At 38.1% G+C, this 17,676-nt stretch overlaps 1 protein-coding gene across 1 annotated transcript in view; it reads right to left on the minus strand.

Moving 5' to 3' along the window:
* Positions 1-16,375, minus strand: part of MGAM (maltase-glucoamylase) — a 130,060-nt gene extending 113,685 nt beyond the window's left edge. Inside the window, exons 1-3 of the mRNA XM_079152536.1 lie at positions 16,261-16,375; positions 2,609-2,735; positions 910-1,013 (exon numbers count right to left, since the gene is read on the minus strand). Coding sequence (XP_079008662.1) covers positions 910-1,013; positions 2,609-2,735; positions 16,261-16,356 — 327 coding nt within the window. The 5' untranslated portion in view covers positions 16,357-16,375. The remainder of the gene's footprint in view (positions 1-909; positions 1,014-2,608; positions 2,736-16,260) is intronic.
* Positions 16,376-17,676: the final 1,301 nt, after the last annotated feature.

Below are 17,676 nucleotides of genomic sequence, written 5' to 3' on the forward strand. Positions count from 1 at the left end.
AAGAGTAATTCACTAGGAGAGGTTTATCTTCTAATAGGAAAGAAAAAATATCTGAGTACAAAAGCCCTTCAGGGAAACCAAAAAAGAAACTCTCTAGAACATCACAGATTGCTGCAGCCCACTAAGAATAAGATGGCGACAGAGATAAATGTGGGAGTGCCATATGTACAGTGTCCATACAGATCCATTCTGTATCTGATACACATCTGACATTTCATATCAATGGACTTCATTCAAAAGGCTGCACTCAGTTTTCATTCAGATATCATCTTTATTCTCAAAGTAAAATGTAACTGACAGGGAGTGTGCTAAGTTTATTATGATAACCATCTGCCCTTCAACCAGTGATCAAGAAATACTGGCTAACATAAATGCCCAAGTGCTGCTTTATCTTTGCCTTGTGTTAATTGCCTTCTTCTACCAAAGCATAGCTCTTGAAACTTTGTCCTTAATTTAAACTATGTTTTATTATAGATTTTATTATAGATCCTAGATAACATTTTGGAATTTGGAAAGGAGGGAGATAGGCAGACAGAGGGCAAGAACAGAGGGAGTGACAGAATCAAGGAGAACTTATCATGAGGTACTCTTGCCAGATGAAACATAAATACATTTGAAATAAGTTCCAAATCTTACAAGGGACATACTTCTACTAAAATCTTGTTTGTTGTTTCTTTTAAATTCAAATTTAACTGAGCAACATGTACATTTATTTTCTGAATCTGGCAACCCAAGGGAATTTTCCAGCTCTTCTTCTAAATCTACCCTGTTACGCAAGCACAAATATAGAGTTAATATACCTATAATATTCCTGAGCCATTACAACTCTCTGAGAACCACAAAAAGTTTAAACAAAAGAACCTTCTGGTGGCATATATTCTTAAATTAAAATAAGATCCAAAGTCAAACCTTTGTGGGTAGCTGGTCAGGGATGCAGTTTATCCGTTCGGATTCGGTTACCACTGGGCACTCGGTAGAATTAGGGGTGATACTCGTGGTTCCAGGATCTGGGGCTATCCCAAAAGCAAACACAAAATGGCCATCATGCAGACATAGCAGGATCACAAACATTGAAGCACTCAAAGGTCTCACCATTCCCAATACTTGTGATCATATTCATTCCACTTCTGATCAGGCTTCATTCTAATACCCTCGGCAGTTATGCATTTTCACTTTATAACTCTTTACTTTGTTCTTGCTGACTGTATTTACCTCCATTATGCTGGCATCATCTCCTTCTAACCTTGTGCCCCTCCCTTACAAGAGAATATATACAAAAAAAAAAAAAAAAAACCACTTCACCATTAGATTAGAAGTTCATGAAAGTAGAAACCAACTTCCCTTTAGTCTATGGGCCAGAAAACTATGGCCTTTAGACCAAATCAGGTTAAAGCCAATTTTTTAATGAAGTATTACTGGAATAGTCACTCATTTGTTTACAACTGCTTTTAGGCTCCAATGGCAGCATTAAGTAATAATGACAGAGCCTGTATGGCCAACAAAATCTAAAATATTGACTGTCTGGACCTTTACAGGAAAGTCTGCTCTGATCCTTTACTCCCACCCCTCAGTAGCTGACACATAGAACACATATAGTACAAGTGTCATGATAATCATGGCACCTCAATTCAGCCAGCCCCCTGGACATAGAACACATCCGAGCCATGACATTCTTCTGTAAATACAAAGTTTCATATGGAAAAAAAAATGTAAGGGGAAACCACCAGTCTAGAAACTGGCAACTAAAACCTACCACAGGGCTAAAGAACTTTGACCTCAGATTTAGATAGGTAATAGAAAAGATAGCTATTTTAGAAATTGCATTCTAAAATAAGGAAATTAACTTTCTTTAAGGCAATCTGCAATAAATTAATAATGATATTAAGCCACAACAAAACTGCTTTTAATTGTTTTATTTTCACTGGGGTTTCCAATTCAAAAGTGGTAGATTAAATGAACTCCATATTTTTACCAGTTTCTGCAAAAGGGTTTTAGTTATACCTTCAGAATCACAGAATTAAACAAACTTTATCTAGTCTAATGTTCCAGGAACAGTAGGATTTGCGATAGCTGGGGGTGAGGCAGGAGGGAAAGAAAGTTTTCCTCTAACCACAGGCTGACCTTCATTGTCTGATTGCCCTAAGAAGTTTTTCCTGGATAAAGAAGATGGGAAATCCTGAATAGATCAGCATAAATCAGCCCATCATTGGGGATATAATAATTTAATGAACTTCTATTAAGGTGACTTGGGCAGTTTTTTTTAAAGAACCAAACTTAGGCCTAAAATGTTTTGATTATATATGTATTTGAACACCTTTCACACGGTATGTTGTTCACTATCATTAATAGAATAAGAATTCTTCAATTAAATTCAGCAAATATATTTTAAGTATCAGTTGTGAAATTTAAATTGGGAAATTAAAGTTTTGGAACTTAAGCCTGCAAGCTTGAGCTCCCACAGTAATAGCTAGATGTTCCCCAAACACATACCACCTGCACACGTGTGCGTGTACACACACTCTCGAGCCAGTGAATACAAATGCACTGATGAGGTTTTTCACTCTGATAAGAGAAATAAATGGAGGGAGGGCCCAGAGTTATTTGCTACCTTTTAATTCTGTAGGACCTGTGGCTAAAAGCACAATTAGAACAACGGCAATGACGAACACTACCAGCAGAAGGACACTGAGTGTGATCTCCAAAGCAGTGAATTTTTTCACCTTATTTCCTGCCATCTATAAAAAGAGAGAAAATGATTTTAGATTTCATAGACTTATAATTTAACACATTTTGTAATTTATAAATTTAAATTTACAATTCTAGATTTAATAAATTCAGATTCGAATTTAGTTAACATACAGCTAGCAATTTTTTTAATAGAAAAACTCAAATGTATACAATGAATAGAATAACAAACCTCCAAGTACCCATCAACTAAATTTTAAAAATCATCAATTCATGGTCAATCGCATTTTGTCTTTATTCCTACTTACTTGTCTCCCTAACTCTAGATTATTTCGAAGAAATTCTTCAATTTCAGACATTTTAATCTGAAAATATTTCAATGTTTAAAAGACAAGAAATTTAATAAGACAAGCAAAATACTACTGCCAGACCTAAATATTTTTGCAATATTTTGCAGTGATTCCTTATTGTTATCAAATATATAGTTAATGTTGAAATTTACCTCATTGATAAACTTTTATAGTCTGTTCTATCCTCATAAGAATGCAAGTCAGATTTATAAATATAACTGGTTTATGTCTAAGTCATTTTTAGTCAATAAGGTTTGTTCTGCAGTTTCTCCCCTCAATCTGGGATTTTTAATTGCATCTGCACAATGCTAATATGTTTCTCTGCTCTTGTTAGATACAGAGTTTTGATCAGATTCAAGTTTGATTGTTTAGTAACAATGGTGCACAGATGGTATAGTATCTTCTAGCAGGAGACAAAAAAATCTAGTAATTCTCTGTTAAATGATGTTTTCAGTGATGCTGTAATTCTTTCATTCTTCATTTATTAGAAGAAATATTTCTATAAATAGAAATGTACCCTATCTGTTATTTGGTTCATAAAGATGCTGTAATTCTTTCATCCTTTATTTGTTAGATAGAGTATTTCAATAAACAGAAAGTTACCCTATTATTTGGTAATAAAGATGCAGTTCACAAGGGACTGGTGGCATGTTGGATTCTTCATTTACTGTTTCAAAATAAGGAGTTGTTTTCCTAGCATCTTCCAAAGGGGAATAATGTGTTGTTTTTAAGCATCCTCATGAAACCATGAATTTAAACACATTTGATCTGCATTAATCCACTGATAATATTAATTCTAATATATTCCAGCCTTGTCCAGCAGCAGCCTCTTCAAGTCGGTGCTGAGTCCTGTATAACCCTGAGTCTTTGATAGTTTTCTTCCTTTCTGGCACAACATGATAACCTAGGCTCATCTTGTACATTTACAGTCCACCAATCTGAAACCAAACATCTATAAAGAGTCATTGTTCTTTTAGTGAGAGTAGCATTTAGAAACCATAGTTTAGATGAGAGCTGATGAAATTAACCTAGCATTTTAAGAACTGCAAAAACCTTATATATCATCTTGATCAGGAGTTTCCTTATAAGGTACTCTAAGCAATCTCTGAGGATTTTCACTTTCAAAGAAAAATATAGAAATTACACATTTAACTGTTTCTATGACTTGAATAGATGTGTCCTTCCAAATGCACATGGTACCTACTGCCCAGTGTGAGAGTATTAAGAGGTGGAGCCTTTGGGGAAGTGGTTACCAGGAGCTCTGTGTTCCTGTTACTCAGTGATGGGGTAGCTGATGCACACTGGTATTCGCTGTCCTTATCAACTTGTTCTTATATGATCTTCTTATCTGCAATGTGCTTTATGGCCCCACGCGTTAGGTGGCTGATACTTACCTGACACCCACGTGCACGGAGCTAAGATCCATGAGCAGCAATCTTGCTTACACAAGGCTTACTTTCTTCCCAACCCACACACCACTCCCTCCCCAGGTTGTCTTGATTTGTAAGACACACTCCTCTACTCTAGAAGAACTTGCCCTTCCTTCTCCCCGCAGGTTTTAATTTATGACTCCCTAACTTAGACATTGTTCATCCCCTTTCTCACTCTCCAACCTACAATGTATCCTCATGTATTCTTCTCAGGCAGAAGCAGCTTTCTTTAGTTTTTTGCCCAAGGATTCAATGACAAAAGGATTTCTCATAAATCAATAAGAAACTGCTGTTAGTCAATGTAACTGACTTGAACGATGCTTTAGGAAATGGAGCTGAGAGCTACCCTTCTCTATAATAAAGATCGCCTCTGTTTTCTAAAATAAATCGCCCCAACTCTAGTCTTTCTCACCTACACTGTTTGCAGTACCTCACATTTCAAAGGCTTTATAAGAAATTTTATAATATTGATCTTTCTTGCAAAATTCTGTAAAGATTAGTGATCCTCCATACTTGATGCAACTAATAAGGAAAAGACTAATCTTATATCACTGACAAGGAGAGGAGGCATCAGAATGCCCATCCAAAAGATTGTCTCTCTGTCTCTCTCTTTGGCAATTGCTAATAGTTGTGAGATGGGAAATTGTTCGTTACAGTAATATCTTAAATTTTCCAAATGTTTACACATACTATGTTGGACACTATGAAGAAACATCCGTGCATTGCTCGTCAAACTATAAACACCGTAAGCTCAGTGAAGTCTTGGCAAAAACTTCAAATTATTCACACCTGTAATCCAGCAATTTCATTTATAGAAATTTATCCCATAAATACACTAGTACACTTGGAAACCAGTGTGTGTACAGGTAAATGTTTTTCATTGTAGCATTACAAATATCAGTAAAAACTGAGGACAGTAGATACCCCCATAGAGAGGGCACTGAGTAAATATGTGAAATAAAATAAAATTCAGTATTATTTAAAATTATGACTTAGCAATTTTTTTTAGTCCACAAACTCTTTGCTACTCCTTCCTTCAAGTGGTGAGCCAAGACCTACTACCCATTCTTGAAGGGTGGGCTGGATTTAGTCAGAAAGGATGGCTTCTGACTTCTAAGACTAGGACCAAAAAAGTCCTTCTGACTTCTTTTTGCTCTTTCTCTTGGATCATTTCTTGATGAAACCAGGTGCTATAACATCATAACACTGATGCAGGCCCATGGAAATTTCCAACAACTTGTACAGAACTGAGGCCTTCTGCCCAGAACCACATTAGTGAGTCATCTTGAAAGCCAATCCTCCATCCCCAATCAAGCCTTCGCATGACTGTGGTCAATGACAGATCCCTTAGCTAGAACCTCATGAGACTCACTGCCAAATTTCTGACCTACAGATGCTGGGAGATGATAAATATTGTTTTAAGATGCAAAATTTAGAGTAATATGTTGCCCAGAAATAGATAACTAATACAAAGGTAAATATGACTTTTAAATAAAATATCATTGGCATGTTTTAAAAATCTTCTTGTATCTTATCAAAAAACAAGCTTCATATATTCAAATATGGCAGCCTGCTCTATAGAACAATATGTATGTATGTACATATTAATATATATTTTCTAGGTGTACAAAAGAAATACTTTCTTAAACCTTAAAGAAAAACAAAACAAAGAAAAAGCATCTCTTCAGCATTAACTGATTAACCTTCCTTTCTCCATTATAGGGAACTTGATGAGGAAGCCCACTATCTCAATTAGGAATACAATTTAGGAAAACTAATATCAAGAAAAATAGCAAAAGATAAATATTTAGAAGGGAGTAGTTTAAATAGTGTTAAGCACGTTCCAGGAAAAAACTGTCTTTAAAAATTCATACTTGACATTCTATCATCAGTCTTTTTATTTGACAAGCAAATAACTGTAAATTATTAATGCTAATGCTAATCATAGTTGACAATGATAGCTCAAATGTGCCAAGAGCTTTCCATAATTGGTCACATGCAATCCTTGTAACAACTCCAAACAAGTTCCTGCTAGCATTCCCAAATTCAGATGAGGACATTAAACTTCAGTAAGGTCAAACAACCTGCCTAATATCATGCAGCTGATAAGGAAATTACAATTTGAACATGTGCCCTTTTGACTCCATAGCCAGAGCTGTTAACCAGTGCTCTATATTCTCTGCTGCAATGCCCCACAGTATGTACCAGCAGACCTTTGTGAGATTATAGTTTTATCATGCAGCATCCAGCTCACTAACCAAGTACTTGGATTGTACATGGTAGTAGACTAGGTGCTCACATACATGATTTTGTTTAGTGCTCACAACCAACTTACCAACAAGGATTCTTCAATGTGATTCTACAATATGTATAACTAGAAAAATGAGAGATTACACTCCATTTATGTATGAGCTATCAAAATGTATAAATGCATCCTACTGTCATGTACAACTAGTTAAAACAAACAAAATTTAAAAAATAAATTTTACAAATGAATTAACTGAGCCTCATAGAGGCTAGGTTCCTCAAAGCCCAGAACTCATTAGTAGTAGAGCCAGGCTTCAAACCAGACAAAGCTATTATTCTTAAGGCCAATGTCACACCATCGCCTACTATGTGATGCATGTATAGAAAATATATTATTCATTATCCATGAATAATAAAGGCTTATAAACTAAGGGAGGTAGGAGATATGAAAAATGCTTGTATCCAAAGACAATAATTAAGTTCAAAGTCTTATGGAAACCAAAGGAAACAAAAATTCTACGTTCCATTTCTATTGCAGCTGGGGGTGGGGGTTAAATGTTCTGTAAGCAGGAGGAGTAGAAATTCACTTAAAGTTTATGGCCAACAGCACTGTTCTACATTCCCTATGGAACCAAGAAGAACAAGTAACTGATGTGCCCCATTTCTCAGATGTATTTATCATCGGGTTATCAAAGCTACATTTTTGGATAAAACAGAAATCTACCTGCAGTTTATTGGTTCATTCAACTTTTCATTAAGCTCCTACATTATGCCAAGCTTTCTTCTGGAGCTGGTTATGCAACACTGAATGAAACACATAAAAGTTCCTGCCTTCATTTATGTTCTTGTGGACAGAAAGGAGAGACAACAAACAAAATAAATAAATATACAGTAGATCAGACTGTGCAAGAGCTATGAAGCAAAATGAAGCAGGAGGAAAAGATGGAGAATGGGCACAGGGTTAAAATTTTAGAATAGTTGGTCGGGGAAAATCTCACTGAAAAAGTGACAATTATTGTACTTAAGTCATACGACTCAACAGTAATTTTTTTCTTCTTGGATTATATGATTATATTAGTAACTCTTAAAGCTCCTTTCCTTAGCCACTATCATAGTTATTTAAGAAAAGCAGACAGATAAGTCACATAGGAACTCCAATTATTAAAATGGCTACATTAAGTAATTGAGAAAACTGGATAATTATCCTCTTTTCTGAATTGTAGCCATTGTTTGATTTGTATATGGATAGCCAAGACATTCTTTTAAAATCCCTTTGATAACACAAGGCAAGAAGTCTAGTGGAAAAGAGAGGGTTAGTCTTATAAAGAACAAAAAATAATTAGCAAAGACCACAGCAAACATAACTATTCAAAAAAATGGGCAATATTTTATGAACTGGCCCATTGTCTTCTAGCTTTGAAAGAAAAAAAGATATAAAGAATTTTTTGCAAATCTAGTCACATCCAAAGTGCAGAAATCTAAGAGTCAGCTCCAACCCTATTCAGCTATGTGACCTTGGGGGAGGAAAAAAACACTTATCCCCTCTGGGCCTCAGTTTCCCCACCTGAACTACAAAGGGATCTTCTCTAGCACGTAGCTATCTTCTTCTGTGACCCCCGGTCCAAGGTGTATAAGGGTCTGTCTTTCTCCTCATACTCCACAGTTACCATATGAACCAATTTTAAAGGAAAATTTCTTCTTCTAGGTCCATCCACTCTGTAGTATCCCATGCTTCTGGAACACTGTATGATTTTATTAGCTCACTGAAATTCATATTTGAGAGAATGCTTGATAAAATCACTGGCATTTTCTGAAAGTGGGATCGAAATAGTGATGAGCTGTCTTAAACTTTAGGTATAGGACAGATGTCATTCCACATCATTTGGTCTCTGATGGCACAAAAATCTACCCATCACAGCACAAAGACCATTCCTTCTCACACTCTCCCTGTGTACTTCCACACAAACACTCACTGTTCCCCGACAGGGTGACTCCAGACCAGTAAACAGCTGGGAGAGATCTGGAGGTCAGGGAACATCAAAGCCACTGTTCAGACCCTGCATCAGGAACCTACTAGTATAGCCTTTTCTAGTAAAACTCAGGGGCATTGACCTTGACCTCTCTCCCTTTCCCCAGTAGTAATGTTCCTCTCCCACTCAGTGACCATTCTGAAAAGAGATACCCAGTGGTGTCCAGCTAAACTTTAGCAGCGAGTAAGGACATGGCTCTTTCTAAGGTTTTGCCAGAGAGGGGTCAACAGGAGCCCATTGCCTTCCCTTCTTCCCAGGGCATTTCCAGTCTATTCCATAAGTGACTACCAGTCCAAATATGTGTTTCCCTTCAGGACCTCCTTCCAGACTCCACAAGAAATTGCTCCTGCCTGCCACCACACAGCAACTCATACACATACACACATACATCCCCTCTGACTCTTCTCTAAAAATAATTCTGTCTTTGACCAATACAGGCACCAAATCCTGTATATCAAATCATGATATATTTCCCAGTTTCCTGACTGCAGTTGATCCTCTGATTACCACCCCTCAGTCACAGCTCAACATCCCTTCAGAAGGAATGTCCCCAGATTCTTCACCATCACTTCCAAATCCTAATTCCTTTTCCTCACTTTCTCTGTCATATTTCCAGAATCAAAAAGAATTTCTACTTGCTACCTTACCCTCAATATTAAATAATTCTTCACACCCCACCAGACACACATAAACATACATATTTGGGTGTAATTAGGCCTTTAGGCCCAGCCTGGGTCCACAGAAATACACACATGAACACACACAGAAACACACAGGGGAAAAAAGATAAATGAGTTGAATTGTTTTATATGTGTGTGCTTACTTAATTTTTTTAGTTGTTGTTTTTGTCTATTTTTGTCTGTAACGAATTAACAAGGGCATTTTGACCTAAGGAGATCATCACAAGTTTGTACATGTGCATGTACACACACACACACACACACACACACACCACTCCTGTAGTCATAAATGAAAACAGTTCACAAACATACCTCATTGCCTCTGGTAGCTGTTCTTGCTCAGCTCTGAAGAACGGCTTAGAAGTAGAAGTGGAGTGCAATCCACAGTCAACCAAGCCCTGGTAACTGTTTTCTAGCCTATCAAGAAAATGTTAATGGCTTTTAAATGCAAATCACTGCCCTGATGTCCTTCCAGGATCAGAATTGTTAGTTAATTAGTAACCAAAGTCTTCCTCTGAGGAGAACACCCCTAAGACTTAAGAGGGAAGCTACCTTCCAGGACCTTTTCCATCCCCTCCAGCCCCTCAAGGTTCACTCAATGGTGGACCTTTCACTACGTCCAGAGAACACAGGAATGACTCAAGTTGAAAAGCTAAGGAGTGAGAATTAAATGACCCAGGATCCCAGAAGAACTTGGGTTCTTCCTAAGACTCCTGATCTCTCAGGAACCCACTGACACTAGAACCACAATCTGCTGACCTTTGACCAAGGAAATTGTTCTGAAAATGTTTTCAAAAGTTTTCTTCTGGGTCAAAAGGTGGGTCCATTCCAAGTTTTCTGAGGATTCTCCAATTATCCCACTCCTCAGTTTATATCCAAAGGACTTAAAAGCAGCAAACTACAGTAACACAGCCACAAGAATGTTTATAGCAGAGCTCAGTTCACAATAGCTAGATTGTGGAGCCAACCTAGATGCCCTTCAACAGATGGATGGATAAAGAGACTCTGGTATATATACACAATAGAATACTATTCAGTCATAAAGAAGAATAATATTATGGCATTTGCAAATGAAATGGATGGAATTGAAGAATATCATGCTAAGTGAAATAAGCCAATCCCAAAAAACCAAAGGCCGAATGTTTTCCCTGATAATTGGAAAATGATATAAAATGGGGGTGGGAGGGTGGGGAGTGAGAGAAGAATGGGGAAACTCTAGATTATGTAGAAGGAAATGAGAGGGAGGGGGGTATGAAAAATGGTGGAATGAGACAGACAACATTACCCTATGTACATGTATGATTACGCAAATGGTATGAATCTACATTGTGTACAACCATAGAAATGAAATGATATACCCCATTTGTGTACAATGAATCAAAATGCAGTGTAAAAAAATCAAAAGATAAATAAAAAATAATAATAAAAAAAAAGTTTCTTTTCTGACCTCTACCAAAGATGTCCGTTAAGATTGTTTATGCTATGGAGACTCTTTGGCAGTCTGGTATCTGCTAAAGACATGCTTAGACTTGAATTTGTAAATGTGCAAGATAAAATAAATAAGAATATAAAGAGAACCAATTGCACTGAAATACAGTTATTACACTTTTTAATTGCAATATGTGCTTCTTTAATATGTTGACAACAAATACAGCAACAGGTATGATAGCTATGCCAATTGTAAAATAGTGATAAACATAAGCAATCTTTCAATATTATCTCAAATATGCGATAAGAAAGTAATGTCACTTCTCTTGGAACCAAAGTGTACTGCTAACACTACCTAACTTTGTACTAAAAACCTAACACAGCCTAACTTTGTACTATAGAGAAATGCTCAATTTCAGTTAGAGGTTACCAAAGAAAAAAATGTGTCAATATTTCCCCCTTCCAAGTTCATTGGGCTCTGTAAATTATATCCAGGAAACCCAGGCTGAGAATCCTGCTTCATCACAGAGAGGGCCTTCTTCAACAAAGGTCAGAGCTTCCCTGTAGGCTGCCCCCAAGCGTGACTCATGAATGTGTGGCTGCCAGTGCCCAAAGAAGAACAGAAATTGAAGATGTGTGTTGAGAAGCTTTAAAAACAATGTCAGAGTAAACTGACACCCCCTGACCTTAATTATTTTTAAATGGTGCTTGTATTTGTATATCCTTGATTTTTCATTCTATTTTCCTACTAATTTATCTAAAATTCTACAAAATTCTTAGTCTGTGACATGTTAGAAATTAGGAAAAGAAAAAAAAACCTACTCATTTACTGCACATAATTTTAAAAGCCCTGTTCAACTGTTGTTATTTCTGAACATTAGCCTTTATGTTCCAGTGAAAATTCAGGAAATATTTGGATATATAAATTTTGAATAGTGTGCTTCACCTGGAAAAACTAACCATGATTGTGTCATAGGACACATACTTGCACAATCAAAATGGATCGAGTTGTGTTTTGGGAAAGTTCACCACCATGTCCTTATTGTTCTCATTTCACCAACCTCTAGTGAGAATGTTGTCAGGAATCACAGTCTGCAGCCCATCCTTCAGGAGCACTGGATGCCTTTGGCATCATGGAATCAAAGACTTTAGCACCACAAGAGGAAGGAAAAGAAAACTAAGTTTGCATGGAAGCCTGCAGGGTGCCAAGATTTCTGCCTGTATCACCTTGCTGACATCTTCATGGCCCCAAGGCACAAGTGTCTAAAATGCTGCCAATGCACATCCGCCCCATTCCAAAGCCCATGTGGGCTGGACCAGTAGGAGCTTTTGAGATCACCAAGGATAGCTCCCTCATTTTACAGATGACGAAACTGGGATCCAGGAATGTTGTGAGGTTTGCATGGGTGCTGACTAGAAGGTCCAGATCTGAACTGAGAGCCCAGGTCTGCTTACTAGCAGAGGAACTTGAGCAAGTAAGTCTTTTTTCCTTAACTCAAATAACAGTAAAAGTGGTACCTAGTGAATAAACTTATAAAATAAACAAGAAAAGCAAGCAAAACACTGAGTGTTACATAAATACCCAAAAAGTGTCAGTTACAATTAAGATTATGATGCTCTGCCTCTGGAGCCCAGACCCTAGACTCCAGATCTCAGGCTCCTTCAACTCTGCCAGCCTCTCATTCTACCCTAAATCAGGATGCCAAACACATCAGGTTATCATTAATTTACATAAAAGAAAAATTATCCAGTTTCTACTTTGCAAAAGACCCTGCACTACATGCTGACATCTGTGATGTTGCCTGATTATGCAGTTTAAAGGTTTAGTGCCAAATCCTTGGATTAGAAAAGAGGATTCAGGCAAGATCAAAGCACAAATACTGTGGTGCCTCGAGTGGCTTGCTACTATGATACAAAAGAGAAGACAATACCAACAAATGCTATCAGGAAGAGAGTACACACAATCGGGAGCAACAAAGAAGAAATCAAAGGCACAACCATTTGAGAGTGGAAAAGGATGTCGAAAGGGATATTTCGGGTCAAAGGAAGAGCATCTGTAATGCACAGAGGAAGGGACAGGGCTAGTTTGGAAACTGCAGTAAAAAGAGACATATAGGGATACAGGTGGGTAACAATCAAGGACAGGGCTGGAAAAGTACACTGGAGCCACAATATAGAGGTCCTAGTGCTTTGTCAAGAAGACACCTGTGAACCTCAGGAACCATCACAGATAAGAATATGCCCAAAGCTATCATAAGCAGGAACTGGACTTCAGAGTTCTTTAAAACTTAAAACTCTGGATTATATGCTTCTCCAGGTGTTTAATCTGAAAGAATATTACTTTCCCCACACTTCCAAGAATTACAAGTGTAAATGCACAATACATCCTGGAAGCTGCACCAGGTACATGTCCATGGAGTGATGTTATGTAGTTATGAGAAAGATATGAAAGAATGCATGCAAAACATTTAACATCATACAGAGGCCATAGTAAGCACTCTGTCAATGTTTTTGGTATTCTGATATTTCTCTTTCCTGAACTATTGAAGTAATAGTACACTCGATCAAACTGGTGCAACCACTCTGGAGAGCAGTGTGGAGAATCCTCAGAAAACTTGGAATGGACACACCTTTTGACCCAGTTACCCCACTACTTGGTTTATACCCAAAGGACTAAAAATTAGCATACTGCAGTAATGCAGCCACATCAATGTTTATAGCAGCTTAATTCACAATAGCTAGATTGTGGAACCAACTTAGATACCCTTCAACAGATGAATGGATAAGAAACTGTGATATACATACACAATGGAATATTATTCAGCTATAAAGAAGAATAATATTATGCCATTTGCAGATAAATGGGTGTAACTGGAGAATATCATGCTAAGTGAAATAAGTCAAACCCAAAAAACCAAAGGCTGAATGTTTTCCCTGATAAGTGGATTATGATATATAATGGGGGTGGTAGAGTGAGGAGTGAGAGAAGAATGGAGGAACTTTAGATTATGTAGAAGGAAATGGGGAGGGTATGAAAAATGGTGGAATGAGACAGACACCATTACCCTAGGGACATGTGTGATTGCACGAATGGTGTGAATCTACATCGTGCACAACCATAGAAACGAAATGATGTACCCCATTTGTGTTCAGTGAATCAAAATGCAGACTGTAAAAATTTTTTTAAATAAATAATTTTTTAAAAAAGTTAAAAAAAAGAGAATATATTGTTCTGTTTTATAGGTATGCATTCTCCTAAAAGGTTAGTAGAGCCTAGCCACCCACCAGCTTCCCACTCCCTGAGTTCTCTCAACCTTTCCATCAAAGCCAAACCTACATGAGGAGTCTATTTTGACTACGGAGACCAGAGGGACAGAGGCCTAGTGTGTATTCCCTCCTTGCAGTTAACATGAGTTCATGGATTCTCCCTTCCTAGAATAAGACCCTTTTAGAAAATAATATTCTCATCTGTCTGGATTTTACCAACAATGGACTATGGGTGGGTTATTTGTTCCTGAAGTATCCCTTCAGTCTGAAACTATTGAATATAATTCTCAAAAAAATATAGACAATTTCTTGGAGAGTATTCCCATGTTAAATCTTTAGATAAATGTTGAGGGGTTCCTAGTCTGGATATAGTGCCAGAAAGAACATGGGGTTTGAAATCAAACAAGCCTGGGCTTGAATATCAGATTCTCTACTCATTTAATGCATAACTTAAGCAGCTAAATTTTCTTATCTATAAATTAAGGATGATAATATGTCTTTAATTTGAACCTAAGAGAAAATAATGAGCACCCAGTACCGAATGTTGGCCCTCCAGATCCACCCCAACTTACCTTTTCTTAGAATAAAATAATACCAACCAGCAGTATCATCAGCTAAGTTCTGTTAAGACCTGTTCCTACCATTCATCAAGTCCTAAAATTGCCTGGCTGAACTGGGCTGAAAGGAGGTGGTCTCTTCTCTAGGGACCTCTGGGATAAACAAGTGGAGTCAGTACATTCTACACTAAATCGACTCTATGACTCCGTGGAGGAAAACCAGACCGACATCTCATACTATCCTCCCCTCCCCCCCACACTCAGCACGTAACATACACTCAAGCACATGCCACCTACACCCCTACCTATCAAAATGACCTCCCACTCTCCACAGCCTACAAACGCTAAATCGTACCTCTTTCTTTCTTTCACAGCCAAGTGGTTTTCCTTCTCTGGTCTCTCATATAAGCCCTTGGCATCATGGAAGGGGAGAAAGGAGCTGAACAGAGTAGGAGCAACTTCTCTGCCCAGAAATGTTAGGGGAAGGTTAGAGTAGAGCCAACATGCACAGAGCATTACAGCACTTCCTGCTCTTGTGAAACAGCTGCTATTCTGCAGTTTTACGCTGTCTTACATCCTTCCTCACCTCTACCCTCCCAGACAGGAGAGCATGTACACACAGGTACGAGTCCAAAGAGGGCTGTTAGGAATGACACATTACCTAATATTCACATGTCAGCAATAAAATAAAACCATTGATAATTGTCAGCCTTCAGAACATTATGATCTGTACCATCTCCTTGACGGTACCGATCATAAGAGATAGGGCAGGTATTTTTAATCTCCATCTTACAAATCAGGAAACAGAAACTAAGAAGGGTGACCCGATAAAGGTCACTCAAATGTTGGTAGAACTGAACTCATACTAACAATTTCAGTCTTATAATCCAATGTTCGTAGAGTCTGAAGTCAGTAAATCTGGAAAACTGCTTTTCAGGCTGTTTGTTCATTCATTCATTCAACAAATTCGAAGTTCACTTACTACCAAGTCTCCAAAGTAGAAACCTCAAATTCTATCAGTTATCTACCACCCTCACTCAGAGAGAGATGCTTCCCAGAGGACACCTGCACGGCCCACCTCCGCAAGGACAGCTCAACATGACTCTGACCCTCTCATCCCAGCCGACTGGACTAGCACTAGAGCAATGATCAAGCCTCGCCAAGTAGCTGCTCCATCACAGAAATTAGGATTTGACACAAAGTCTGACTCTCATTGTCCTAGGCATTCCGTCTTTAGGATCACGTCATGAAATTGCCTGGCACAAATTCAAGAGTTTTAATAAATATTTGTTTGCCCCAAAGAGAATGGAATAGACACGTAGAGAGCATCAGAAATAAGATACCACTAAATTTAGATATAGTTTGTCCCCTAAGGATTGGTGTGTTGGAGGCTTGTTGCCCAGTATGTGATGGTAGGAAGCTGTGGAACCTTTAAGTGGAGCCTAATGGGGGTGGTTGAGTCATTGGAGTCCTTGCCTTTGAAAGGAATTAAAGCAGTTCTCACAGGACTCCGCTTGGTTCTTTCAAGAGAGTTGTTATGCGAGAGCAAGAGCGGCCCCTCCCTGGTCTCTGGTGTTCTGTCTCACCTTGTGATCACTCCCTCTTCCTGTTTTATAACCCTCCAGGATGCCTTCGGCCATGACGTGATGCGACCAGAGGGGCCCTCGCCAAGTCAACGCCATGCTGTTTGAACTTTCAGTCTCCCAACCTATGAGATAAATAGAATTATTTTCATTATAAAGTTAACTTGCCATAGGCATTTTGTTTTACCTGAAAAACAAACTAGTACAAAACCCCACGAAGCAAAAGTGGAACAATGAACCACCAGTATTTTTGCAGTTTCTGTGAAGGCTGATGTACAACTTAATCTTTAATCATATGTGACTCTTCTGTTTCTTCACCAGAAGTATTTTCACTATTACCACCATCATCGTCATCATCACCATCACCACCTCCCAGGCCCTCACTTTTAGTCAGTTTCTGTGCTGTGTAACCAAATGGTCCCTACCAGCCCTGCTGTGACAGCTGTCATTGTCTCTCTTTGTCCACTATCACCACTGAAAATTTCTAACCACTCCAGTTTATCCTATCAGCAACAAATTATTCTCCTGTTTTCTGTGGTTTTTCTTGCTTTTATAATCACTCACAATTGTAGGACCTGCAGATATCCACAAAGTCCCTATGACTTGTGGCAGCCCCACAGAATTATACTTTTTTAGCTCAGGAGACACGTACCCTCTTAGGTACGTGGTAGCATACTGGGAGACCCAGAATGCATTTTCTTGGAAATTTGATTTTAATCCAAGCTCATTGCAGAAGAAGTCTTTCCAACAATAAAAAATTGAACTATGAAAAATGTGACAGTAAATAGAATAGTACACAAATTTATATTTTTTTATATAAAACACTAAATCTTACAGAGATTCCCCTATAATGAGCCCCTGCTAAGAATGTTTTCTTTCAGTCTCACACCCAGAGGAAAACTGTTAAAAGATATAATGAATGTCTTAAATTTACTGACAACATCCTATGCCAAAGTGTGAGCTCTATCATTTTTGCCCTATTCTCTGACTTGGCGCCTTCCGCCATGTACTTCTTTTCCTGTTTTGCTCCTTAGGAACAACCATGTCCATGCTGTCTCCACCTGGGCACCACTTGAACTCTGGCATCAGCCAGAAAGAGCCCTTGGAAAACCAGTCCTACACAGTGTTCACTTACAGCTTTATGTTATCCCTATTAGAGATAAACAAAGCAGGGTTGGTTATCATCCAAGATCTTATAGCTCTGTCAGTTTTACTTAAAATCTCCTCTCCCTTAGCTCATGTTTGTGCATAAAATGAAACTTAAAAATGGGTTCAGAAGTTCCTTTAAAGGAATCCCTACCCATAGATCCTGCCAAGGAAAATGGTTTTCTTTATGTGCCTAATCAGAAGATTCCATGTTGGTATCAATGTTCACTGTGACAGGGATGGGCACCTCACCCAAAGATAGCCACTTCTTAA

This window comes from Sciurus vulgaris (genome assembly GCF_902686455.1).
Source record: "Sciurus vulgaris genome assembly, chromosome: 8".
In the NCBI taxonomy this organism is placed as follows: Eukaryota; Metazoa; Chordata; class Mammalia; order Rodentia; family Sciuridae; genus Sciurus; species Sciurus vulgaris.